The sequence below is a fragment of the Choloepus didactylus genome, chromosome 21 (assembly GCF_015220235.1).
Source record: "Choloepus didactylus isolate mChoDid1 chromosome 21, mChoDid1.pri, whole genome shotgun sequence".
NCBI lineage: Eukaryota > Metazoa > Chordata > Mammalia > Pilosa > Megalonychidae > Choloepus > Choloepus didactylus.
In genome coordinates, this window is record NC_051327.1 from 19,990,349 (window position 1) to 20,017,822 (window position 27,474).

The window sequence follows — 27,474 nt, forward strand, 5'->3', positions numbered from 1 at the left end:
TAAATCAAGCATGGACCAATCACAGATGGCCTAACTTCTACGGGCTAGGAGGCCACTGGCCTCTCCTGCCTCCCCAAATATTGTCATTCCCAATGTCCCTGTCTGGCTCTTGCCCTCTGAACCTCAACAAGGAGTGGGTGGGCAGGTGGGCAGGAGAGTTGGTGAGGAGCAGAGAGCCTCCAAAGTGCTAAATAGTCCAGGCATCAATTTGGGACTCCTGGAACCCACTACAGGCAAGCTGTGTTCAAAGCTGCAGGGTCAGCCAAAGGGGACCGAATTCTACAATTTCCATTTGGTTCTTAGTCATATTTTTTCTCTCTTTCTTGAGACTTTCTTTTTCTTTTCTTTTTTTTTTTTTTTCATTTGTTTCAAGTGTGTTTGTAATTGCTCACTAAAGCTTTTTTATGATGGCTGCTTTCAAAATCCTTGTCAGATAATTTGAACATCTGTGTCATCTTGGCATTGACATCTGTTGATTGTCTTTTCTCAGAAATTTTCCTGGTTCTTGGTAGGATGTATGTGTTCCCTTGAAACCTGGACATTCTGGGCATTATGTTGAGACTTTGGTCTTCTTTACACCTGGTTTTGCAGGCCTCCTGTGACATCACTCTGGCAGGAAAGGGGGTGGGGTTCTACCTCGTTACCAATGGGTTGACATGCATGCCCAGGTTTCCCACTTGGCCACCACTGAAATGGGGTTGGGGAGGGACTCTTCATCACTGCTGGGTGGGAGTGGGAGTTCCAGCTCCCCACTAGGCTCCAGTGTTACCATGGAGGTATGGCCTGACTCCTGCTAGGATCCAGTGACATCGCCCCAATGGAGAAGGGAAGGGGTGCCTTGTTACTGCCCAGTGAGGGTGGAAATTCATCTGCTGATACCAGTGGAAGTCTCAGCTCTGCACTCAGCCTTTGCTGATGGGGATGGGGATGGGGCTGTTGGATTTTTTTGTGGTATTAAGCTAAAGTAAAGCAGTCACTGTCTATAAGTTTTCTGACTTTGCTAAGTCACTCCTTCTTTGCATGATTTTCCTGTGGCTTTTTAAAGTCTGTACGCATTGGTATTTCCCAGTTGCCAGCTTCTCCAGCACTCAGTATGGCATATACAAAGCAAAAAGAAAACCCAGGCCACTCATTGCTATGTTGTTCCTTGGGCTCCAAGATCTATAGCCAGTCTAGCTTTCTTCTGTCTACTTTTCAGAGTTCTTTTATTTTTGTATTATATGTAATGTCCAGGCTCTATAGCTGTACTTAGAGGGAGGAATAGGGAAAAGTTCTCCATCTTTCCAGAAGTGGAGGTGCCCAGAATCCCACTTGAGTTTCATAGTTATGAATTTTAAATGAGACCAGACAGCAAGGGGATGTCACTTTCAGTGACCGGAGTGCAAGGACAGAGTAGGCAAACGTTGGATTTAATCATGATTGTGATTGTGTTTGTGTATGACCAAGCAAAAGGGGGACTGGGAGCTGAGTGATTATAATGATTGAAAGTGGACATTACACCGGGTAAGGGTTGAGGGACAGCAAAAACATGACAGCATCAATGGATTGGAGATCCTGGCAATGTGGAAAGGTTGCTGAAGTCAGGATGTACTCGAGAGAAGGAAGGTGGAAAAGTAGGAGGTAGTGGTCAGAGAGTGGGATGCATGAAATTGAGTTTCAGGTAATGACAAAGTCTGAAGTGTGGCTGTGGGAGGGTGTGACTGCAGTAGGATGGAAGACAAGCTCATTAGAGGAGAGGATCCAAAGAACTGAAAGATCACGGTGTAGAAGAACAATTTATGACAACAGTGACATTACCATAAAATAAGACAGAAGTAGTTTTAAGGAGAGTGATGGTGAGCCAGGAGCTAAAATCCAAAGAGAAATAAAAGGGAGTGACAGAGAGGCTAGGAAAATATCACAACAATGTGGGGAGAGGGGTGATAAACTCTGGCCATAATCCAACATCTTCTTTCCTATATCACAGTGGCTCCCAATGCCTGTCAGCTGTCTTGTTGCTTTTGGGAAAATAGGGTATTGTTATTCAGTGTACAAATTGCAATTTGTCTTCAGTCTTTCTAGTCTTCAAGGCAGGAACTTTGGCTTTCTCCCTCATAAGGGTCTTGGTGTTGGTTAGGTTCATGTTTCAACTTGGCCAGGTGACAGTGCCCAGTTGTCTTGTCAAGCAAGCACTGGCCTGTTACTGCAAGGACATTTTGTGGCTGGTTAATAAACCAGAAGGCTGATTTATTAAATCATCAGTCAGTTGATTGCATCTGTGGCAATTATATCTATGGTCAACTAGGGGAGTGTCTTCCGCAATGAGAGTATACAATCAGTTGGATTTAATTCATTCAGTTGAAGGCTTTTAAGGGAGAAGATAGAACTTTCACTTAGTCTTTAGCCAGTCAGTCTCTCCTGGGGAGTTCATTGAAGACCTTCATCGGAGTTGCCAGCTCGCTGCCTGCCCTATGGAATTTGGACTGCTGCATCTCCACAGTTACATGAGACTCTTTAATAAAATCTCATATTTACAGATATCTCTTGTTGGTTCTGTTTCCCTAGAGAACCCTGAATAATATAGACATTACCAGGGTCACCATGCAAAGTAAGAAAAAAAATGTTCTCACTTGGTTAAGGTTTATGGCTTGTCTAGACCATGGCCTGAGGGTTTCTGATTCAGCCTGACCCTCTGGGTCTAAGAGGGAAAGCTGAGTCACCATTATGGATTGAGGAACGAATCCGCAAGAAGACATTTCTCTAGCATATTTCCTCCTGGGACATATGGGATTCCCCCCAGACTAACAGTCTCACTACTGACACCCTATTGTCGGGATCCACTCCCTAATCAGCTGAAGATGAGGGCAGAAACAAGGCAGCAATGGGTGCACTTCTGTTTCCATAAGGGAACAGACTCAGAAAACTGAAGGGGCACAGCCATGGGAGAGCAGGAGGGAAGGAAGGAATCTTACATTTATAGAGCACCTTCCATTGCCAGCCCTAGAGAGAGATTTTTCATTTTTTGTTCTCACAGTTACACTGTAAGAAGCTGACATTTTTCTATTTTTACAGATGAGGAAAAGGCTCAGAAATCTAAGTAACTTGTCTATTGTCATATTTATTAAGTGGCAGAGATAGGATTCAGATCGAGGTCTATCTGACACAAAAGCCTATGCTGCATGGTGATGAAGCACCTGGACAGCACAGCACAAAAATGACCAGGGAATCCATAGTGATATGTGTAAAATCACATTGCAACCATCTTTTAGACCATGGCGCCTCTCCAGGTTTTTGTTAATAGCACAGTTCTGTTGAAGAAAATACTGCTTAGTATAAGAGAAAAATCAATTGGGCTTATTACTATTTTCAGTTCTATCATTAAAATAAAAATAAATCACCAAAGATCTGATCTCTACAAGTACACTTATTCATAAGCCCAGTCTTTTCCCCAACTACTCTTTTCTGCATGAGGGAAAAATTATCTCTGGATAAATAAGCACAGTCACATATTTCATGTCTAACAGCCCTGCGCAGGATATGCAAGCATTTCCCATGCAGGGAGGGGCACTAGGTAGAAATATAAAGAAATTGGTATAAGGAGACATGCATAAAAATAAGTAGGAAAGTAAAAGAGAAGATATGGAGCTTTAAGGTGGAGAACATTTAGAAAAGTGAGGAAGACTTTAGGGATTTCAGGTTGATAGAAGAACAAATGACACTGTGGCCAGTTCACAGTTCCAGATCTTTTAGGAGATGTAGGACTTCATGATTCCTTGACAGAATAAAGAGAGGGCCCTTCGGCATCTCACTCCTCAGAAAATAGAGTAAGCTGGGCTCCCAGTCTGGGGTTGCCAGAACCAGCTTTGTTCCATGGTGCCTGAGTTTTCATTTTCAGAGAACAAGAGACCATCTATTCTTCAACCAATTTGGAAGATACTGCGCTCTTCATTTTAAGCACTTAATACACCCCTTTCTCTAGGGTTTCTGAGAATATATATTTGGGCTCTATGAAGAACTCACAGGAATCACAGAGCATGATCATTGGTTTTCAAAACCTTCTTTCTAAGCCTGAGAGATCAAGCACACCCAAATAAGTGGCTTGAAGACCAGAGACTCCCATTCTGGGATGGAACCCCGGCTCTGTCACACATACTTACCTTCTCTAGGCCTCAGTTTTCTCCTCTATAAAACATATATATTGAAACCTACCTGATAAGGGCACTGTAAGAATTTAATTAATTAATATATGCAATGCACTTAGATGAATGCCTGACATATAGTAAGCACTATACATCATTAAATTTTGAAAACAGGATTACAAATGAGTAACTTCAACTAAATGAGGGATGATGGAGCAGAGGGAAGTGAAATCAGTCAATAAAGTCTTCAGAGAGGAAGTGAAAACAAAACAGACTGTAAAATGAACATCCAGAGCCAGTTCATACGAATTTGGCCTATGGAAAGACCTTGCCCAGGGCTTGTTTGGACAGACACCCACCCTCATGTCTCCCATCTGCTACCCTTGCCTTTGAGCTCTGTCAATTCCCTTATTTAGAGGAATTGTACTTTAACTTAATCTAATCAAATTGTTCCAATTTTCCTTTTCACCAGTTCCAAGTCCTATTTCAAGATTAACACTTTCACTCTTTTTCCTTCAGATTCTAAAATGAGGAAAAAGAATGAAAAGGCTTCAAAGTAGGAAATGGTGGAAAAAGTAAAACTGACAGACATTATTAGGAGAAACACAACAGTAGGCTGGCCATACCCATGATGGTGGGTAAGGCCAGGAAAGGAAGTGTCAGTGAGTAAAGCAATATGGAGACACTCACAAAGATGCCTGGGAAAATGACCCCAGAAAAAGGTTCAGATGAAAGTACTGATCTTGCTATTGCCATACACCACACAGGGGAGGGGGACCAGAGAAAGCATTGAGTGGAGGGCAGTCTCAGAAGACCCATGTGGAGGCAAGCCCTACTAGTGTAAGGAATGTTTCAGAGCAGAGCTGGGGTGCACACCCAGGAGAAGCTCCAAATGTGGGGCTACTGCAGGGAAAGCTTTAGCTCTAGCTCGAGCCTCATCATGCACACCAGAGAAGAGCAGTATTACTCCCGATTATTTGGATGTGCCATTTGGCCGGTGCATTGGTGAATCCTCAATGAAACAAAACCAAAAAATGGAGTGGGAAAAGCTTCAAGTGGATCTCAGCCCTCATCACTACTCACTATCCCTGCAGAGAAACTGTTCCATGATAAGTGTGGGAAAAGCTTCAGGTCAAGCTCAAGCCTCACCATGCACCAGAGAATCCAAATGGGGAGAGACCTTCACAGTGCAGTGGGTGTGAGGAAGTTTTCAGCTTCAGTGTGGCCTTTGTGGTGCACAGGAGAGGAGCTCTACAAATCCTCAATGTGTGAAAGTTATTATTACATTATAGAAGCCCCCTGCAAGAGAAACTTAACCAGTGTCATGCATGTGAAATCTTTGGTGGCAACACTCATCTTTTAAGACAGAAGATACCCACAAGCTCAGAAATGGTTTGACCAGGGAGAAGTTCTAGATTAAATTTCCTGGGTCATCAGCAACTATACCTTGCAAAGGAGAGAATCCACTACCCCCATATGTGACTTGTCTCATGAATAAAATACCACAGGAGCAAAGCTCTCTGAGGTTTTCCTTTACCCCAGGATTAATTCGGTCTTCTCACTTTCAATTTCCTATATTTACATTTCAGTCAATGGAAAAAACACCAAGGAAGGGTCAAGGATATTGAGTTCAGGGCAAGAACACAACCCTTAAAATTTATAATAGGGTTATCTCATCCATAACCTCTGATTTTAGGATGATCTCTTGAATTTTCCCTCACTTTCATCCACCCCTCTTTGGCTTTATTTGGGAAATATTACCAAGGTTAACAACTAGTCTCAGGTTTTTATGAAATAAAAATGCTTTGTGTAATACTGTTGAAATATTATTAGGTATAGAATATATACCATCAAAGCAAAAAAAAAAAAAAAGATAAATTCTAATTTCCTACTCTTTTTTGTTTTACTCCTTTTGGCTGCCAAAGTACACTCTTCTGCCTACCTTTTTACTTTTAATGCCAACCCCATAAACTGACCTTTTCTGCAACATCTCTACACACTGGAATAAACACTTGGGATCAGACACTGAGAGAAAAGTTCCACACAGTATACTTCTGGGAGAAGAAGAGGATAAAGAGGGGGACATGAAAAGCAATATTGGGAAAGGAGGCGGCTGGAACACGCCATCTCACTGTCAGGCACTGGGCATCTCCTGTGACAAAGACATGTTTTAGACTCTGAGGAGGGAGAAAGGAAGAAGACACCATTGGTGAGCACTCCACCTAAGGGTGAAGACAGCATACACAGGCTCACAGGAAAAAAGAGATTTACAAAAGACAATATAAATAAAATAAATACTAATGTTATTACATGTTATGGAAACCTGTGTGAAGACAGTTCAAGGCAGTGGAATCAAACTAAATTATAAGAGACATTTTATTAACACCCCATTTATCCATCCCCATTTAGTCCCTGAACTTTTTGCAGAGCCCTCTTCCCCAGGGAGAGGCTTATTGGGGGACCCCCTCTGCAGCTTCCCAAGTGTTGTGCTTCTTTCTCAGTAATAAAAGTTGGGGGGTGCAGTAATGTCTTTTACTTTGGAGGGGATGCTGCAGACCACTGGACCCCTAAAAGTTTCACCAATGTAGCAGGTCCCTGAATCTTTGAGGATGTATCTCCCACCTCCTGGAGTGCACTTATTTTACCAAAGCTCCCAGAGAACTTGCCACTCCTTACTCATCAAGTTCAGTGAACAGAGTGGCATCATTGTAATGACCAATTTGATGTTCTGCAGAATGCTCAGACAGGCCAGATCCTTTTGGACTATATTATGACACAGAGAAGAGTTAACATAGCTTTGGGGCAAGGAGGTGAACGTTCCTAATGCTATTCCATCTACCATCAGTGATGGCCTCTTCCCTGCCTCACAGTGAGTTTCCAAGTCCACAATCCTATCCTTACAGTCTGCTTTCTAGCACCACTCATGGTGCCCAAAGTCTTCAATCAGATTCCCTAGAAGTAGAGCCTGAGACAGAGATTCATGACCATGTGATACATTGAGGGAGTGCTCTTCAGGAAAAGCCTTTAAGGTAGGGAATTAACCAGGAGAAAGAAAAGAGCTGAGCATGGATGTAGACTGAAGTAGTATAGCCTTGGCCCGATCCACAAGGAGAAGCTTCTGGAGCATAAATTATCCCACAGTTCCCCACCTCGACTCAAATGAATCTGCCTTTTGTACCCTATATCAATAGATCATTGGCTGTGAGGGTGGGGATAGGGTAGTGGGGAGTTGCCTAACTTTTGGGAGAGGCAGTTTCCATCATTTGAGGGCAATTCTCTAAAGTCTCTGGAGAACAGGGAAAACTGTGGGCATTTTGCAGCCCAAACTCAGAGAACTAAGAGATGGCTGTGCCAACTGGGTAAAGGGAATCCGGACAGGACCCCACAGTGTACAATACATGCATTCGACAAATATTTATTGGGCATTTATGGTAAGCCAGGCAGTTAGCAGAAGCATGTCTTCAGCAGGGCTCAGAAGCACTTTGGCCTTCTAACAAACAGGCTGAAGTCAACTCTCTTAGACATGTCATTCTTCCCCTTCAAACTCCTAACCAGACTTTTTTATAAGGTAGAAAGTAGGCTATATCTGTCTACTCCTAATTACCATTTACTTTAGATTCCAGCTGCAACTCGAACTGAATGAAACTCATTGTACGTGACATTGCCCTATGGTGAAGTCTATTACCAGGGCAGTTGGGAATCATGTACACACTGCTTGGGCCAAGGGCCTTAATTCAACTTGGTCCAATTCCTTCTATGCACTTAACTACCCTCACTCTTGTGGGTAATTTAATATAATCCAACCCACAGTTTTGCCTGTCTTCTCTTTTCTCCTAAAGCCCTCTCCCTTCTTCTTAAGATCTGACTGACTAGCACAGTTTCTCCTGAATTTACAAATTTAACTCTTCTACCAGCTAACCTTGATGCTAGTAGAACCAAAACAAAAACAAGGCGGAGTGTGTTTCAAGGAGAAGTTATAGACTGAATGAGGCAGTATACCATCTGGCCCCTCACTCCAATGTTGCCAAAATATAAATACCTTGTCAATTTCTTTTCAAAGGGTTTAATACTCAAGTTGGGAACAATGACTAGAACATTCTAGTGGCTGGAATAATCATTTCTAGAAAAGGTTCATTGCTGAGGTACCAAATCGGATATGCTGAAGAGTCCACACACTTTCATGGTGCTCCTCCCTGAATAGATAAGCTGTCAAGCAAGGTAGAAACTACAGGTGAAGCCCATTTCTACAGCATTCATGAAGTTCTTCCCAGTGTCAATTTTCTGAGTTTCAAAGACAAATGAGTGCCATCTAAAGGTTTTCCTTCATCTACCATATTCAAAGGTTCTCTTTCCTCTAGATTCTCAAGCATGAAGGTGCCAACCAAAGCATTCCTCAATGTTGAAAGCAAACAGGTAACTATTCATTGTGAATTCTCTAATGTTCCTAAAAGGCTGAGCTCTAATGGAAGGATTTCGACACATCTGTAGGTTTGATGGTTAAGTTGGAGAAAATGCTTGAAGTTGTTTTTACATTCATTATAGAAGTAAGGGTTCTCCTTCAGGAAGGCTTCTCTAGAACTAATAAGAGCTATCCCCTAACAGAAACATTCATACACTTAAGGTATTTATTGGATCTGTCCTCTCATGGCTTCTCAGATGTTTAAAGAGGCTACAACTCCAACTGAAACTCATTCCACATTCTTTACATTGAAAGGGTTTCTCACCAGTGTGGATTCTCTGATGTTGATTAAGATGTGACTTCAGAGTGAAGCCTCTTCCACATTCATTACAGTGATGGGATTTCGTGCTGGAACAGATTTTTTGATGTTGTCTTAGATGAGAACAGTGGCCGTTTCCTCTGCATAGATCACATTCATAGGCTTTCTCTGCATTGTGAGTTCTGTAATGCTGAATAAGGTCTGAACCATAACCAAAGGCTTTTCCGCATATATCACACTTATAAGGCTGCTCTTGTAACTCAATCTTCTTATCTTCAATCACTGTTAAGTTCCAACTGTATGCTTCCTCACAAATGCCATTTTTGTCATTTTTCTGGCCCATGTGGAGCACTTGATGCTCAATTAAACTAACATACTGAAAAAAGATTTCTCCGCATTCATGACACTGATGGGATTTCTCTCTTGAGTGGAGTCTCAGATGGCCGGCAAGGTGTGAACGCCTCCCAAAGCCTTTCCCACATTCGTTACACTTAAAGGGTCTCTCCCCACTATGGACACTCTGGTGCTGAACAAGGTGGGACCTCACTCGAAAAGCTTTCCCACATAGATGGCAGGTGTAGGGCTTCTCACCAGTGTGTACTCGCTGATGCTGAGTGAGGTGCACACGTTGATTGTAGCTTTTCCCACATTCATCACACTGAAATGGCTTCTCCCCAGTGTGTATTCGCTGATGCTGAATAAGATGTGCATTCTGAGTAAAGCTTTTTCCACATTCATTACATTTATGTGGTCTCTCTCCCAGGGAGGGTTTTTTGTGGACATATGTGACTTCATTGAAATTTATCCTCTTTGAAGGGGACTGTCCTAGTATCTCTTTTATGGGAATTCCCTGTTTTCTGTCCAACTTGCCTTGGTGTTCACAGCCTTCTCCGAAATCTTGAACTTGAGAAATATTTCTTTGGATTTTTCCTGACAGTTCAATGTCTGCTTTTGAAAATTCTGAAATTTTCTTCTTAACATTCAATTTTGTATTCCTACTTCTTTTGTCACTGCCTGAAAGAATAAAGAGGAAATGCAAATGTCATCTTTTCTTTTTCAGCAAAAAAAAGGGGGAAAAAAAAGGATAAATAGATGAAAGTATTATGTAATAGGAATCTCAAGAGTGGACCCATATATTTATTTGATACCAATGGAAATGCAAAGAACAAAAAATAAATAAATATAAAACTTCTGGTATTTAACTAGTGAAAAAAAACAAGACAAAGAAGAGTATTAAGGGCAGAAAGTGATTGGGTTAGGCAATAATAGGGATAAGTAAAAACTCATATTATATGGGAATGAGCTAAAGGGATTCTGAAATGGGAAGGGAGACAGAAAATGTGGAGGGGGTCACTACCCCAACATGATTTAGGCAGACAGAATGAGGTAGAACAAGAATAAACATTTGGATGATGAGAATTTACAAAACTGGAAGAATGAGAAGCAAGGGATTATGAAGGGGATATGGAGTTAGGAGAACACCAGATTAGGAGGAAGGAAGAGAGAAATGAACCAGCAAAGAAAATACTGTCAAATGGATAGGTGATACGTCAATCTCTGTCCTCTTCTTCAGCCTTAGCCAACTGTAGTTTCAGGTTCCCTTCTACAACATCCCATACTTCTCCTTTAGGAAAGCCCATCACTTTTAATTTCTGAGCCCCACACCCCACCCATCAGCTTCATGAGGGAATGAACTATCTCCCTCGGGTTCATTGCCATATTCCGAGCACCCAGCACTAGAGGCTCTCAATAAAAATGGCTAGATGAGCAAATTGAGTGTCCCTCCTTTGATGTCCCTCAAAAAATGGGGGCAGGGAGGTGAGTATTAACTGAGAAACCAGTCATAAGAACAATTGGGGGGAGTATATTATAGAAATGATACTATGTTAAAGTAACTGCTTTCCAAGTCCAGAGTGCCACCAGAGGGTTTTCCCCAATGCGGCAATCACCAAGTAGAAGGGACCAGAACTGGCCGAGGAGCTAGCTCCACTCAACCCAGAACTTCAGAAGCTCCTAGTCCACGGCGGGAGAGGTGGCGGTGTTACTAATCTAAGCAACGAGTAGCTGTGTTTGGGGACTTCAAAAGCACAATTAAAAAAAATTCTCTGGCCAGAGCTGTCCAAAGAATTTTTACAAGAGCCCTTAAGTTCATAGCACAGTCACCATAGGGTTTCATGTTACTTGAATAGGTAAGAAAAAATCAGAAACAAATAAGAAATGACCTTATTCAAAACCAAATTAATAAAAATGGATACAACGAAGAATCATCTTTTGCTGAGTTAATTTGTTAAGAATTTTCTTTTTAAACCTGGCAAAAAGTTAGTAAAACCAATACTCTCATATATGCTACAATTTGATCATTTGTATCCAAGTCATGAAAATATTTGTATCCTTTCATCCACTAATTCCACTTCTTGGAATTGATTACAAGAAAGCAATCCCTAAATATAGAAAAAGTCATAGGCATAGGCACAATTATCAGGACAAAAGAGCAAAAATTAGACAGAAGAGCAAAAATTGAGTAAACTATGATGCCTCCACACCATGGCAGGCGATATAGTAAAAAACAATAGAGAAAGGCTGGGGAACACTGGCAACTGTGTACGTCTAATATTTCATCATGCCCTAGGGGTACAACTATATAAAGATTGGCTATGAAAAAAGATAGAAGGAAATATACTAAATAATAATAGTTATATTAGATAGGATGGTGGGATTATGGGTAATTTTTTCTCCCTTTTCCCCTGTACTATTGTTATTTTATTATTTTAAAATAAGTGAAGTAACTAAATTGGGAAAAGGGGGAAGAGGGAAAAAAGCATGTAAGGGAGCCCAAATCCTCATTTACTATAATAGAAAGTCAACAGGTAATGTCTACAATGGATCGGCCAAGAAAATGCAGTATTTTTTAAAACTGTGGAATTACCAGAAGAAACAGAAACAAAAGAGCTGAAAGAGGTACCTCTAGGGAAAGAGAAGTTGTGGGGGTGGGGTAGGGGTAATGGACACAGGGTTTTGTTTATTAATTTGACAATTAATTAAAAGTATAAACAAGAACAAAATAAGCTGTTATCTTTGCCCCTTTCTACAGCTCCTTGGTCTCAAAACCCATCTGTTGTTTTGTAATAAAACAATTTTTTTTTTTTGCCTCCATTTATCCCCAAATACGAACGCCTCGTGCATACATCTTTGGGATTTCTCTCTGACGTGGCGTTTCAGATGTTCAATCAGATGAGAATGCCGACCGAAGTTTTTCCCACATTCATGACATCCGTAGGGCCTCTCTCCGCTGTGCACGCTGTGATGCTGAACAAGATGTGAGCTCACCCGGAAAGCTTTTCCACACACCTGACACTTATACGGTTTCTCACCAGTGTGGACTCTCTGATGTTGAGTGAGGTGCACACGCTGGTTATAGCTTTTCCCACATTCACCACATTTAAATGGCTTTTCTCCAGTGTGGATTCGCCGATGTTGAATAAAGTTGGAGGCTTGAAGGAAAATTTTACCACAATCATTACATTTGTGACCCCTCTCACCACCTGTGTTTTGCCTGCGGTTACTGTCTGTGATATCACCAAGATCTTTTTTCTGAGATGGGTTCTGCCTTGATTTGTTCATAGTGGGGTTGACCTGCCACCTTTCTGCCATGCCCCCAAGGTCATTAACATCTGCAAACTCTTTGCTCCTTTCTTTGCTTCCTGATGTCATCCAGTGTGATTCGCCTGCATCAGAAATCTGCTTTACTATGAGTTCCATATTATCATTTCTGGGTCCATAATCTGAAACAGCAGAAGAAAAATGAAAAGTCAGCTCTTCCCAGCATTAGATGAAAGAAATTGAATGAGGAATATAGGATAATTAAATGAAACCAACATGTGCTAGGAATGCATGACTTTGCAAAGTCATCTACAAAATGACTACAATGCAGGGATGGGATAAAGAATATTCAAGCAGAAAACTGGGACAGGTCTTAAGGAAAAGCTGGCAAGAATGGTTCAAAGGGATGAGACTGGGGGACCAGTCTTCCTACTTCCTGAAGATGCCATCCTCTTGGTATGGTTCTTACATATAGGACTTGTTGTGAACACCTGTGCGGTATTAACGATTCTTAATAAAACTTGATATTGGGTTATGCAGCTAACCCAGTCTGCACCTTCCTCTTCCCGTTTATTCTTAGCCTGGAGAAGAAAGAAGGTCTTTCCAGCCTTTTCAATTCCCAAAGGATCTCAATTTGGTATAAATTAGTCTAAAGAGAAAAAAAAAAAACATTCTTTCCATACCCAGAAAAGAACCAACTGCTGTCAAGAGCTAGTCATTGATGAAAACAGACATTCAAGTGACTGCAATCAGTTCCCTCATGTAACTCTATTAACAACATACACTTCACCCATAGCACTGAAGCACTACATAGTTCATAGAGACAAATTTTCAGGAGGTAACAAAAAATAGGGAATACTATTTTTTTAAATGCTAGAGAGAGTCTCATAAGATTTATTCTGTTAAAAGGAAAATAATTCTCAAATGATAATGGAAATAAGAGCTAACATTTGCTGAGGGCTTATTATGTGCCCTGCACCATGCCAAGTGCTTTACAACTTTACGGCATTTAATCCTTACAATGACCCTTTGAAGTAGGCACAGCTACTATCCTTTTCGACATAGCCAGACATTATAATTCTTATAGCGTGAAGACAACTTTAATTGTATTTTACCTTATAACTATTTTTACTGAATTCTCCTCTTCCTACAAAGAATTGTTAAAATTCTAAAATTCTAAACAGACGTATAAACAAAACAAAAAAAAACCCAATCACAAAACCAGACTTTTTACATTTTTTCCTCTCCCATCTAACTAGGCAGGGACTTCCAGTCAACACAATTTATTTCTTTTCCTCTTTTATTCACACCTACTTATGCTCACATGTTTTATTCTTATTAGAATTCTCTCCCATTCAATGAATCAAACAAGCACATGGCTTTCTTTTTCTAAGGGTGACTTTGGAAAAAAAAATCAGATTAATCCAATGCACCTCTTCAGGGCTATTAACAATTGTCCTTTTCTAGAGAAGGTAATTATCCAGTTTATACCACTGGCTCATAGGTGGCTATGCCTGGGCCTCAGAGCAATGTAACAAGGGGTACAAAACCCCCCATCAGGCAGATTTGGAGCATTACAAATTCATGATCTTCAACTTCACTGGTGTCCGTCTGGTAATTCTGTTTCCAAGGTTGGTTCTTTCCCCACTCATTTTTTTGGCAGTTATATAAAACGTCTCCATCATAGAAGAAAGTGGATGGTTTGCCATCACATGAACTTGTATATACACAGGCTCTGTCTAGAAATGTCATCATGGAACTGCTGATAGTCTCTGTGAGGGAGACAAGGGGCCTGAGGATCAGGGGCAGGTGACTGACTTTGTATTTTATACTCTTTTGTACTTTTGGGATAGTTTTTACCAAGTGCATATATAATCAAAGTTCTCCACTGCACTCAATTCTCCTCTACTCTACTCTGCCACCTAATTGCTCTCCATAGGCGACTGACTCTATTTCAGGGAAAGTCAAGCTATCCAGCCAAGAACTTCTTGCATGTCCTACAAACATACCTAATACTTCACTAGCAGCCTTATTCTTTCATCCTCCCCTCTCTCACAATGGAAGATATGTTTCTTCCTACCCAAGATCCATCCTTCTTTCCTCCTGTACCTGTCCCATCAGGGCTCCCTACATAATTTATCCACTCTTCCCTGCCCAATATTCCAAACTCACTCTCTTCTCATTCTTTTCCATTAGCAAACCTGCTTAAGCCTCTCACATTAAAAAAAAAAAAAAAAAAAAAAAATAGAAAATCAATCCATCCATCTAACCCATGTACCCACGCAGTGATCAGCCCTCTCTCTCTTTCCCTTCACAGAGTTCCTGAAAGTTTGTCTACAATAGCTTTCTCAAATTCCTCTCCTAAACAATCCTTCAAAGAAACCTTCTCTTCTTCCCCAGTACCCTAACCACTCCATGGGGAACACTGTCTCCAAGATCCATTCATTTTTTTAAAAAATTCTGTTTCTAAATCTGACGGATATTTTTTAATCCTGACCCTCTATGATGCTGGTAGGAATCCACAGGCATGAAAATAATGCAACGTGGCATTCCCAGAGAATTAAGGAGGCGGCAGCTACGACCATGTTCTAAATGTAGAAGAGTAAACGGAAGTGGTAAAGATGTTGTAATGAGGCAATGGATAATGAGGAAAAAAAATCAGAAAGCAAGAATTTTTAAACTGCTTGGAGAACAGTATAGAAAAGAACTGTGCCAAGAATCTCCAACTCTGAAGTCCATTAAATGTCTTTAAAATGATTGAAAAGAGAAAACAATACTAACAGACTGAAATTAGCCAAGTGAGCTACCTGAAATTAGTTTTAAAAGAAGAGAAAGAAAAGAATATTTGTATTATATATGATAATATTTGTACTATACAAACAATCACCACTAAGGTTCCAATAGCTGAATGAGCAAAGGGCATGTACAAACAAATCAAAGAAAAGGAAATAAAAATAAATATCAATAGTAATAAAAGAAATGGAAGATTATAAAGGGCAGCAGCATAAGGTGGACACCCCTTTTCAACATGAACAGGTTAGGGTGCTCACTGCCTAAACATCCCTGAAGATTGGGAAAGTGATTAAACTAGGGGAAGGGGTAGGAACAGACAAGATGGAATTTAACAAAGGATTATGAATACTGAATCTTTATATAATTTGCTTTTTCTTAGTTGCTAGGTTATTAGAATAGATAAAAGGAAAGAACTGAAATGGTGAAACTGTAGCCCATAATATCCTTTGAATTTGTTCTATAGCTACTTGTTAAATTGTAACTTGAAAGTCATACCTTTTTTGTATACAGGTTATATTTCACAATAAGGAAATAACTGAAACTATGTACTATAACTCATAATAACTTTGGAAATTTCCTGTACATCTACTAGTTAAATCATACCTTAAAAGATAGTACCTTTTTGTATATATGTTATATTTCATAATAAGGAAATAACTGAAACTATGGAATTGTAACTTATAATACTCTTTGAAATTTGCTGTCTACTTCTTAAATTGCACTTGGAAAGTTATCACTTCTATGTATATATGTTATATTCTACAATAAAAAATATATGAGAAAAAAAAAAAAAAGGGCAGCAGCCAGTTTTGCACCTTTAAATAGAAGCCTTTGAGTAACTACACTCAGACAATGTTAGCTGGTGTAACGCTTTTCAAAAGAAATTTGGCATTATGTTACGTTTCATCTGTGCTCTGCTGTTACGCTTTGCGTAGGGCATACATAAAAGAATACATACATAAAAGAATTAGTTCAAAAGAAGCTAAAAGTCATAAGCTCAAAAAGGGTTGCTATAGCACTGAGATTTTGATAATTGTTTCAGACAGCACAATCAAAGATTTGCTTCCAGGATAATAACTTAATCAGAATAAGAGGTTCCAAACCTCATCTGAGGCACAAAATTCAAGAAATGATATGACACAGGAAGGGATGTCAAGGTGAACATTGTAATTTAAATTCTGGTGATATGAAAACAATAAAGGACAGTGACAAACAGCCATCCATGCTTTGGAATGAAGGAAAATTAGAATTAATGCTATTGAGATACAAGAATAACTTCAATAATAAACAGTTACTTAGCCAAGTCTGGGATGTTTTCATAACAGTAAGAAGTATCAGAGTAGAATACAGTGACCACTAAAATTTGTTAAAAAACAAACAAAAAACCCAAAACCTGTTTTTAAGTGCTCTCTTTTATTTTAAAACAATAAAAAGATGTTATTTTCTGGATTGCAAATAATTATGCCCAAGATACTATCAGTCTTCAACCATACCCTTATTATGATGGAAATAATAAAAATAAGCTGAATAAGGAAAAAAAAAAGCTTGATTCATTTTTTCACAGAAAAAAAAGTCGTAGCAGTTAAAACATTCATGCCTTTATAAGATGTGCTAGGAATAGTCTTTATAGGATAACAGTTAAGATGTCCTAATCCATGCAGACAAATAATTCTTACCCATGGAAGTAATACTCCCATAATTCTCCTTCCTGTCATCCCTATAAAGGTTCTTCTGGGACTGGTCCAAATGTCCCCATTCCCCCAGGATGAAGGATACAGCCACATCAGCCACATCTTCAATTTTCACCAACTTCTGAAACATGAGAGCTCCACTAAGTTCCCATTCCTTCTGTCCAAATATGGAGTGAGGGGAGGAACTCGGAAGATTAAGGAGGGAAACAGGGAGAGGGCTCACGCCTCAAAGAGGATAGGGAAGATTGAATATTGGATAGAAAGGAAAAAGACCAAAAGGGAATTAAGTACCAACCCAAGATAGGTCTGGTCTCCAGTTAAAGAAACGGAGAACTCCTAATAAAGATCCGGAACTGAGGCAGGCAATTGTCAGAGGACAGACATGGGTCCTCGCTGAGGGCAAAGGGATGCCAGCTCACCTGGGACCCGGCTGAGAGAAGTGATGCTGTCAGCTCCTGGTCTCTAAGGCTGTCTGTCAGGGGGAGGGAAGGAACTTGGAGAACAGGAAGGGCTGAAGGAGGAGAAAAAGAGGTTAAAGTGTGAGTACCTTTGCCCCGTGCTTATTGTCATCATGTTCCTCTTTTGCTCAATAATCTACAATGGCTCCTGGCTGCATAAAGGCCCTCTACATTCTACTCTAATATTCCACCCCCACCCCCCAAAAAAAATATTTCCTGCTTTGGTCAGAATCATTTCTGCAGCTGCGCTTTAGACTGTGTTCTATCCCCAAATACAATACACTTTGCTTTGCCAAAATAAATTCTCATCTTCTCAAAGAGCAACAGAAGTGCCGCCTCTTCCCTGTAGCAGAAGCATTCCCCACAGCCAGTGCTTCTCAAGTTTTAATCTGCAAACATATACCTGCAGATCTTGTTACAGGGCAGACTCTGATTCAGTAGGTCTGGGGTGGAGCCTGATACTCGGCATTTCCGACAAGCTCCCAGGTGATGCTGATGCATCACCAGTGTGCCCTCAGGACCACACTCTGATTAGCACAATCTTAACCCACATTCCCTTCAAGGAATTACAATGGGTGGTTTTACATTCAGTCAAGAAGTGTGTATTAAGTCTGCTCAGCGCCTTACAGGAAGAAGCAGATAAAACAATTTCTGCCTTTAAAAACCTTACTGTCTCATGGGAGGGCAGAAATGTAAAGAGGGCAGTGTAATGAGCACTACAATTGAAGTTCACCCACGTCCCAACAGGAACACAGAGGAAGGAACCCCTACAGAGTAGAGAGGGTGAGGGGCACATGGGGGTGGGGGGTGAGGACATTTTCCAGGCAGAGTGACCAGCGAGCTCAATGCCTGGAGGTTCTGATTTCTGGATGCTGATGACCATCTCACCCTCTGATTATGCAATAATGAAATCATCATCCTTCTTCACGATTATCACATCGCCCCAAGAATTGTATTAAGCTCCAAGGAATTATAAAGGAAGACCGCTGACATCTGCTTTTAGCTTCCATTAAACATGGATGAAAATGCAGAATTCTTCGTTTCCTGCCCATATGGGCAAAGGGAAGAAAATTTGCAGAGGAAGACGTCTCATTATTATTAGACAAATCAGAAGATGAATGCAGAGAGAAAGATAGCAGCATCTTCTCTAGGGATGATGACAAAACTGAGAGTGTAAGTGAAATCTTAGCGTAAGAATCTTCAAATAATAATACCCTCGATGGATTTCCTCAAACCTAAGAACTGATAATGAATAAGGTATTTTTTATTTCAAAATGGAAATACGGCATTCTCTCATCCAGTGAGTCACTCACTAGGAAGGACTTCATCATGTAATATTTTGTGACAAAATCCTGGTCGTGTGACAGTCAGTATTCTTTCATCTTTAAGGTGTTTGTGCACCAAAATGTACTTGACACAAAGAGGTTTAATTCTTATTACACTGTCTAAAAAAGCTGTTTTTTTAACTATCTTTTGATTTTTACTTCTGTAAATTATTCATAAAATGACAAAAATACAAGAAATAAAAAGGATGCATTAGACCTAGATGGTGAATGCTCAGGACTATTTTTCCTGATACACTGAGGGTTAAATGAGCTTATACAGGTAAAACACAAAGAGCTCCTGATACACAGTAAGGGCTGAATCAGTAACAGTTGCTGCTGCTGCCGCCGCCATTATTATTACTACTATAATGAAAGGAAAATTGAACAAGGTTAGGGCAATGGGGCATATCAAAGGAAAGGCCTGACTGTACTAAAGGGAATGTAGAAGAAAGCTTGGGGCAAAAGAAAGACAACACAAGTCCATACTCCCGAAACCCAAAAGCTCTAAACACCAAAAGTTTTTTGTTTTTTTTTTTCCTTTCCATTAAATTTGGCACTGAATTAATTTGACAGAAAAACCTGACCTAACCTGATGAAGTCATTTAAAGCCTTTATTTAACCCACTACTGTAAATATGCATACAGTTTCAGAGCAGAAATATTTAGGGGTTGATTAGAGGGTGCTACCTCAATCATATTACTTTACAAAGTCTGAAAAATTCTGTATTTTAAAATATATCTGACACCAAGGGTTTCTGATTAGTGACTGTGGACCTGTGGCCATATATCATAATAAATATGATAATCAACTGTTTTCTTCCTTGATGTACCTAATACTGGTTCATAAAATTTTAAAAACACAAGAAGAGAGAGAATAAATGCTCTCAAAGTCGCTGGGAAGCACTGCTTCGATTAAGGTTTCATGGGGAATGGCTGACCAGCTAGGAACGAATGCAGTTGGGGACTGGACAGCTTTTTTCACATAAGCATCAAGACAAGAAAATCTATGAGGTAGAGTAGAAAGAATGTTGCAAAACAAGCATGATATTTTGTAGATCTTTAAACAGCACCTGTAGGCAGATCTGCCATCATCTGCATTACTGCTTCTGAAGAAAAGCTGTGGCACAGTTCCAAGCCACCCTACAAGCTGACTTCTCTTTTAACACCACGGCCTCACTCCAGGTCCCCAGCCCTTCCCAGCTGCAGCCCCGCTGGTTACAGAGATGCTGCCCCAGCCTAAAGGCTCTCTGACAGGCACCCCATCCCACGTGGCCGTGGCTCCAGTTCCCCAGCCATACTGTTTCACAGGATCCCTGATGCTCACCTTGCTCCTCCAGGAGACGAGGCTTCCTTGGCTCTCGGTCAGGCTGTGTGTCCGTGGGCAGGAGCTGGTGACCGAGGGGCTCCTGCACGGCTCCAGGTGGCACCATCTTCTGAGGAAGCACTTCAGGACACACAACAATCTAACAACCACAACCACAACAAACCACCACAGGTTACACAGAGGAAGCAGTGAAAGCGTCTGGTAGACCTGACATTCTTTCAATCATTCCTTTGCCAAATATTTCATGTGCGTTGACAATGAGCCAGATGCTGATTCTGCAGTGGTTTAATAAACACGGTTTATGTCTAGTTTATGAAGACTTTCATTAAACACATCAATGCACAAATAAATACATAATTACAAACTGTGTTATACGTTAGAAAGGAGAAGAAGGTGGGGCCACAAGACTGAACAGTGCATGAAACCGACTTTAGACTGGGTGGTCAGGAAAAGCTTTTCTATGGAAGTGTCACTTAAGCAAGCACCGAACAACGAGAGGAAACCAGCCAGGAGACAAGTTGGGAGCAGAGTCCTGGGCAGAGAGAACGACAGAAGCCAAGACCCTCAGGCAGGGAAAGTTTGGCATGATCAAGGGATTGTAAGAAGGCCAGTGTGGGTAACATTTAATGAAGAGGAAGAGAGAGGTGAGAAATAAGGTTGGAAAGGAAGTTACAGGGCTGAAGAAGTCACACGTGGTTCCCTAGTGGACCAGGTTCAGGTAGGGCATACCAACAGCACGAGCAAAGTTACCCCACACCCTGAGGACCACTGCTCCCCATCTTCCTGTTCTTAGCTCTTGCTCAACCCTGAGTACACACAATTCCTCCACCACAGCCACTCTTTACAGCCTGCGTATTTTGGGCAGTCCTGGGCCAGTGGCACACTGGCAGGTAATGAGATCCTACGTTGAGACAGAGCTGCCAGACCCACCCACCCCACTCTTCTTATGTTTAAATTTTAACCCTCCTAGTACCGGTAAAATCTCACACAGAAGTTACATTAAGAGACAGCTGCAAAACAGTTGTGGCACATATCACTCTGTTTGGACGTTTGTGTGTCCTTGAGTGCTTGTAGACGCACTTAGAAAAAGAGTTAAGATGATTCCAAGTATGTCAAAGGGCACCTGGGCACCAAAGCAGCAAAACAGCCTTTAAAGTCCACTGAGACCAGGACAAGAAACCAAGGAGGGGTAAAAAAGATATGGAAGAGACAAGAACTGCTCAGAGATAAAGTTAAGGAAAAACGTAGGGGACACCAGAAGGTAGACTGAGAGAAAGGCGAGCAAAGTGATCTGTGGCAGGCCCTTGGGAATATCCTCTAGATGGGCTTGAAGTCCCTGACTCCCACCAGGAAATGATCTTTCCCGGGGCCCTTTGAAAAGATGGGCTGTATTCTGCAATGAGAGAAGTAAACAAGTAATAAGTGCTAGAAATCCTCAGTGGAAAAAAATCCCTCTTGTTTTAAATTATGCTTTTGAATATTTATTTCTGTAAAATAGTTTCCCCGTTAGTGTCCCAAATTAGGTCAAAAAATAATAATAACTGGGTATTATTACAAACCTTTAATTCCTTCCCTGATGGAAGTGATACCAAGGTCCAAACATTCCCATCTTCAGGGCAACTTTCAGCACAGCTGCAGGGTCAGAAGCACCCTCCTCTGTTGTCTACGTGCATCAGAGAGTGAGCAAGATCAGTTTAAGAACTTGAGGTTGTTCCAGAATACTGGAGCATCCCTTGCTCAGAGAGGAGGGACAATGAGACTAGTATCTTACATTGCAAAGCAATGCAGTTCTAAAGAATGAGGGAAATTCCCTACCCAGCTTCAATCTCTTATAGTCCTATAATCGCATGATTTTTGTTTCTTTGCTTTAAAAAATTAAAGTTTAGGAGAGTGTGAGCCTAGCAGCAAGAGAGGTGGAAGGTCTAGCTACTGATGAGTATAAGAAAGGCTTTGAAAAAAACTTTCAGAAGTTCTTCTTCTTTTAATATTTTAAGCTTCAGAATCCATTTTATTAAAAAAATATTAAAATATGTGCATGTAAACATGAGACCTCTGCAGAGTAATTCAATTAGCTTTAGTCCCTCTGATAATCCACTTTTATGTGCATCTCTAAAACCATGGAGTCGATTATGCTTACAGGTGGAATCTAATTAAGAAGGTGTTTGTAGCTGTCAACGGGAAGCCACATTTAGTATAAAGCTGGAGATGGGCTGAAAAGTGGGACAACATAAAAGATACCATCAAATCTCTCAATACACAAACATTTGAGTGGTAAATACCACTTGTAATAAAATTCAAAATCTTATTAAGGTTTTGATAGAATTTTTGATGAGTAAACTAGTAAAACAGCTAATCAGAAACAGTCAGAAGGAAGGAAAGATAGAGTGTAGAAGAAAACTCAGGGCTCCCCAAACCATTCACTGGGCCTAACGTAAACTGCTTGGATTAAGCCATTTTGAATTTTGAAGGTTGCAAAAGGATGTTATTGGGAACCTTAATTTAAGGCCTCAAAAAGTCCTGGCATGGGATTTGGTATAAACCTGTAGGAAGTAGATGAAAAAGGAAGAAAAGGAAGTTGAGAGAATCCTATAGAGATCTTTCCACTGGTCACAGGCTCAAAGTGTCCTCAGTTCCCTCCCCCTGGTTCTGGTGCAACAGCCACTGTGCACGTATGTGATGAACACTTGGGTCAACTTACTCAGTACCCACGAACCAGATGCCTGGAGCAGAAGCTCAATGCCTGGAGGGCTACCAGCCATCTTTTGAGTTTGAAGACCAAAACCAAAGCTAAGGAGGGTGAAGCAGGTCCCAGAAGGAACCTGGTTCCCTCGTGACTTCTGAAAAGCTGCGCCAGCTGTGGCCCGCCGACCTCAGACTCTGCTTGGGGGGTGGGGGGTGAGTGGGGGGTAGGACTTTCTGTTACTTCCCTCTGAAAGCATTCCTATTTGGACAATGTTATCTCATTCAGCATGTTCTATCAATCCTATGAAGTAAGCAGACCTTCTGTTTTATAAGTGAGGGAACTGAGGTTGGAGAAAAAAACTAACTTGCCTGTGGTCACATAGTGGGTTAGTGGGTACGCTGCTGCCACCCTAAACTACAGCGCGGAAAGTGCCCTAGAAAGTTGAAAAAACTCAGGGTCTTTTCCCAAGAGCGGAAAAAGCTATATGTTAAAAACCTCAAATGCCCAGGAAAATCAACTGAAAGAATATTCCAAACCATAAGATAACTCACTAATGGGGCTGAGTAAAAATTTAATATTCAGAAAAGAGCCTTCAAATAGTAAAATAGAAAAGGGTATAAAAGAAGGAAAGACCTCACTTACAACAGCAACAATAACTAAAGGAAAAGTTAAAATGCTTAGGAATAAAAAGTACATATGCAAGATCTATATGAATAAAACATCAAAATGCTTCAGAGGGACACACAAAAAAAGACTTAAATGGAAAGGCATACCATAATAATGAATAAGAAGATGCAACAACATTAAGATTTCAATCCTCCTTAAATTAATATATGACTTAATGTAATGTCAACAAAAATACCAACAGAATTTTTGGTGTGGGGGAAACTAAACAAGTAATTCTAATGTTCATAAGAAAAAGAGAAAATGCTGGAAAAAAAAATTGAAGGGGGAGGGGGTAGCCCTACCAGATACCAAAACATTTGAAAAAGCTCAAATAATTAATACACTGATACATGAACAGATAATAAGATCAATAAAATAGAATAGAAAGTCCAGAAATAGACCCAAATATATACCATAAAAGCATCTGGGGCAACTGGGTAGATATTTAGAAAAAAAAAGTAGTAACCATACCAAACATTTAACACCAAAATAAATTCCAGAAGGACCAATCACTTAAAAGTATAAAAAACAGTGGAGAAGAAACTATGAGAATAACTTCCATAATACTGTCGTAGAGAAGTCCTTTCTAAGTATGGCATAAAATAAAACCCAGAAGTCCTAAGATAAAAGATTTAAACTGAGTGCATAAAAATAAAAAAAAATCCCTGCAAAACAATAACCTCCATAAACAAAGACAAACAACACACAGGAAAAGTAACATTTGCAACTCATATGAGAGACATAGGGCTTATTTTTTCCTAATAGGTGAAGAATATAAACAGATAATTCACAAAAAAAGGATATACAATTAGTCTTAAAAATATGTACTGTGGTCAAACTTACACATAATAAGAAAAATGCAAGTTAAAATTGGGACAGAAATGGAATATTTCATCTTTCAGAATAGCAACAATCAAAAACTTTGATACTATTTTGTGTTATCAGGCTGAGAGCAAAACAAAAAAACCCTCTCATACTAGTGGGAATATAAATAGGTATAACCTCTATGGAGGCAAACTTCAATAGCTATCAAAATTATAAATGCATGTGGTTCTGAGCCAACAACTTGACTTCTACGATTTCATGCCACAATTAATGATGTATGCAAAGGATATTCGTGGCAGCCAAGTTTGTTATGGTTAAAGACTTAGAAACAATCTAAAAGAACAACCTAAATGTCCTCCCATAGAAGTCAAAGAAATTATGGTACATGCAGTCAATGATATAACAGTTTCAAAGAGTGAGGCAGTTCCATTTGCATTGATGTGGAACAAATCAAGATATAGTAAAAGAAAAAAGCATATAGTGGCATAAGAACATCTGTGTGTGCTTTTAAGCATGTCATAGACATATATACTTATATTTACTGACTATAATATATCTTTATAATGACACACAAGTACCAATGTAACAGTGGTGAGGAGAACTAGGGAGCGAGCGGATTAAAAGGTGGGAGGGAAACTTACTTGTCATTACACCCTTATGTACTTTTTGAATTCTGTAACAGGTTATCCAAAAAATAGAGTAAATTTAAAAGTAAGTAAAATTGCAGACTGTCTTCTCCAAGGTAACACACTGCCTTTGCTGGAGAGGCAGGAAATCTCCACAGTGCACCAGGAGAACAAAGGAATAAGAATGAAGCACCCAGAAGACTAAGGATCCCATCAGCTCATCCCATCAGCTGTTTCACTCTCCTTTCTTTTTCCTCACTGCTCGTATGTCTTCCACTCACCTGCTGTCTGCGTTCCTCAAGCTCTCTCTGGATATTTTCTACCACAGCCACAGCCTCTTCCCCGCTTTCTGGGTGATGTTCTCTCACCCAGCTCTGGAACTCTTCGGGCAGGATGGTCAGGAACTGCTCCAGCACCAGCAGCTCCAGGATCTGCTCCTTGGTGTGCAGCTCGGGTCTCAGCCACTCGCAGCAGAGCACGCGGAGTTGGCTGAGAGCCTCCCGGGGTCCCGACGCCTCATGGTACTGGAAATGCTTGAAGCGCTGGTAGAACGTCTCAAATGTTGGCGGATTGTACTCCTGCATCCAGGTGCAGTCTTCTTCTTCCACTTTCACTATCAGGAGGTCTTCCTGCTCCTGTGACACCTGAGCTGGAGGGTCTAGGTCTATAACTTCCTGGGATTCTGTCATTATCATTCCAACTCACGAGGGAATTCTCTCCAGGGTAGCGCTGTGTTAACACTGATCACAAATTTCTTTTCAGCTATTCAAGATCTTCCAGACACTTTCAATAACGAGCAACCTACTGACATAATGGAAAGCATTTTTAGCAAAGCGAGATGACAAGGGTCATGTATACTATCGATGACCACTCAATAGGGTGGTTTACCTAAAACTATGGGCTACAAGGCAGCCATCACTTCACCCACAAAATAATTACTAATAGAGGATACTGCCGACATCTACAAAATGTAAAGGAGAGCCATAAAAATCTGACATCGGACCCAACACAAAACACAATTTTAGAGGTGAAGAACGTTTAGCTTTCATACAAATAAATGGGGCAAGACTTACTAACTAGTCCAGACGCAGCTGTTCCTTCTCTCTACAAAGCAAACTTAAGTCAGAACAGGGATCAGAACCCTGCAATGGTCAAAATCAGTCGTGTCCTTCACGCCACAAGGGCCTGACAGACCAACGGGATACTTCACTGGTCCCAATGAGGAGCAGGATAATAGGTACAGATTTGGACCTGGACCCCTTGGAATCGCCTCTGACCCCGAGACCCGCCAGGTCAAGGTTAGGGACAGGATCCCCCCCCTCCCCCCGTCCGGACACAATGCCCCGCCCCCTCCCATCAAGGCCCCAGTCCGGGGTAGCTCCCCTGGAAGGTCATGTGCCTCATAGCCGAGGCTGGGAAGATGGATCTCTTCTTACAAACGGAGAGAAAAGCGAAGCCGACACTCCCCAACACTTCCTCGCCGGAAGTAAGCAAGTCCAAGCCTGTCCAACTGGGTTGAGCCATAATTCCCACGTCCGAGTCCTCTCTAGGAATCCCGGAGGTCTCTACCTCGCAGCAGGCCAAGGCCACAGCCCCGCCCCGGAAGGGGGCGCGGACCAATCGGCGAGGAGGGGGGCGTGGCCCGGGATGCCAAAGTTTACCGGCCCTAATGGTGCCTTGCCCCGGTCCACCGAAGCCGCAGATGCAGCGTCACTGGAGTGTGAAGAACTGAGCCAGCCTCCTCAGCAATGCCCTTTAAACAGCCCGAGCTCCGCCCCTCTCCTGGGAACGGGAGCAGGGCGTGAGGGGCCTCCCGGGTCGGAGTGGTTGCTAAGGCAACGGATATTCGCGTCTGATTGGTCCCAGGACTTACTCCTCCTCTGCGCCGCAATTTAGGAAGACGCGTTTCGAAGACGAAACCTCCACCTACCTTTAGTTTTGGACCCGTCTGTTTTTGACCCCAACCCTCACCAATCCCCGCCCCCTCTCTCCAAGCACGCTCACCTCTTTACTCCCGCAGTCAGTTTGCACGGCCGAAATCTCCAACGTCAGAGCAGCGAGTCGCAGGAACCGGCAGCCCCTAAGGCCTACATCTCCCAGAAAGCCCCGCGTGGGCCGAGCCTGCCAGCCAATAGTACCGCGGATCTCTTTGCAGCCTCGCTTCCGCTGGCGTATCAGAATGCGGGAGGGCAGGGAGGCGTGCCGTCGGCCACCTCGCGCACCTAGGGAAGAAAGGTTCGCGTGGTGGTGCGGGTTGTCCCTCCAGGTTGCCCCTGATGGCCGAGACCTGGCCCGAGGCGTGCAGCCGGAATGGGGTGGGGGGACCTTAAGGAGTCCGGTCGCCGGAACTGAGCCTTGCGGTCAGCGGGCCCGCCCTTTCACTTCGCCCCCAAGTCCTGCACACTTTCCCCGCGTTCCAGAGAGGTCCACTCTTCCAGAAAGTTCCGAAGAGGACTCCTCCAGCCTTGTGAGAGACCCAGTCTTATCGACACTGGCATTATCGCTTCATTCACCTGCGCCAGACTTGTAGCTGATAAGTGGGATAGCGAGTGAGATCACTAGTGAGGTTGAGCTTTTATTCCTGCCTTTTTTTAAAAACCATTTTTGTATGTACCATGAGTTTCCTGTTCATATCCTTTGCCCACTTT

The 27,474-nt window shown here is 41.6% G+C and overlaps 1 protein-coding gene across 9 annotated transcripts; it reads right to left on the minus strand.

The window, feature by feature from the left end:
- Nucleotides 1–8,161: 8,161 nt before the first annotated feature.
- Nucleotides 8,162–26,870, minus strand: ZKSCAN5 (zinc finger with KRAB and SCAN domains 5). Of its 9 annotated transcripts, none has more exons than XM_037814816.1 (7): nt 26,831–26,870; nt 25,108–25,627; nt 20,027–20,165; nt 17,340–17,431; nt 16,906–17,041; nt 12,022–12,618; nt 8,162–9,850 (listed from the first exon to the last, which is right to left on the minus strand). In XM_037814816.1, exons 2-7 carry the CDS (start codon nt 25,519–25,521, stop codon nt 8,727–8,729), a joined length of 2,502 nt encoding a protein of 833 aa, XP_037670744.1. In that variant the 5' UTR covers nt 25,522–25,627; nt 26,831–26,870; the 3' UTR covers nt 8,162–8,726. The 9 variants fall into 9 exon arrangements, with proteins under 9 accessions (XP_037670744.1, XP_037670745.1, XP_037670741.1 ...); XM_037814817.1 differs by having other exon boundaries at nt 25,108–25,630; nt 26,831–26,846; XM_037814813.1 differs by lacking the exon at nt 26,831–26,870 and adding an exon at nt 26,263–26,414 and having other exon boundaries at nt 25,108–25,630.
- Nucleotides 26,871–27,474: the final 604 nt, after the last annotated feature.

Excerpts from the sequence above, each read along its gene's own strand:
- ZKSCAN5 (XM_037814816.1), bottom strand. The coding sequence starts at position 25,521 with ATGATAATGACAGAATCCCAGGAAGTTATAGACCTAGACCCTCCAGCT. Across the intron at positions 12,619-16,905 it reads TGGGAGTATTACTTCCATGG|ATTATGGACCCAGAAATGAT; the intron begins GTAAGAATTATT and ends CTGCTGTTTCAG. Across the intron at positions 9,851-12,021 it reads CAGAGAGAAATCCCAAAGAT|GCAGTGACAAAAGAAGTAGG; the intron begins GTATGCACGAGG and ends TTATTCTTTCAG.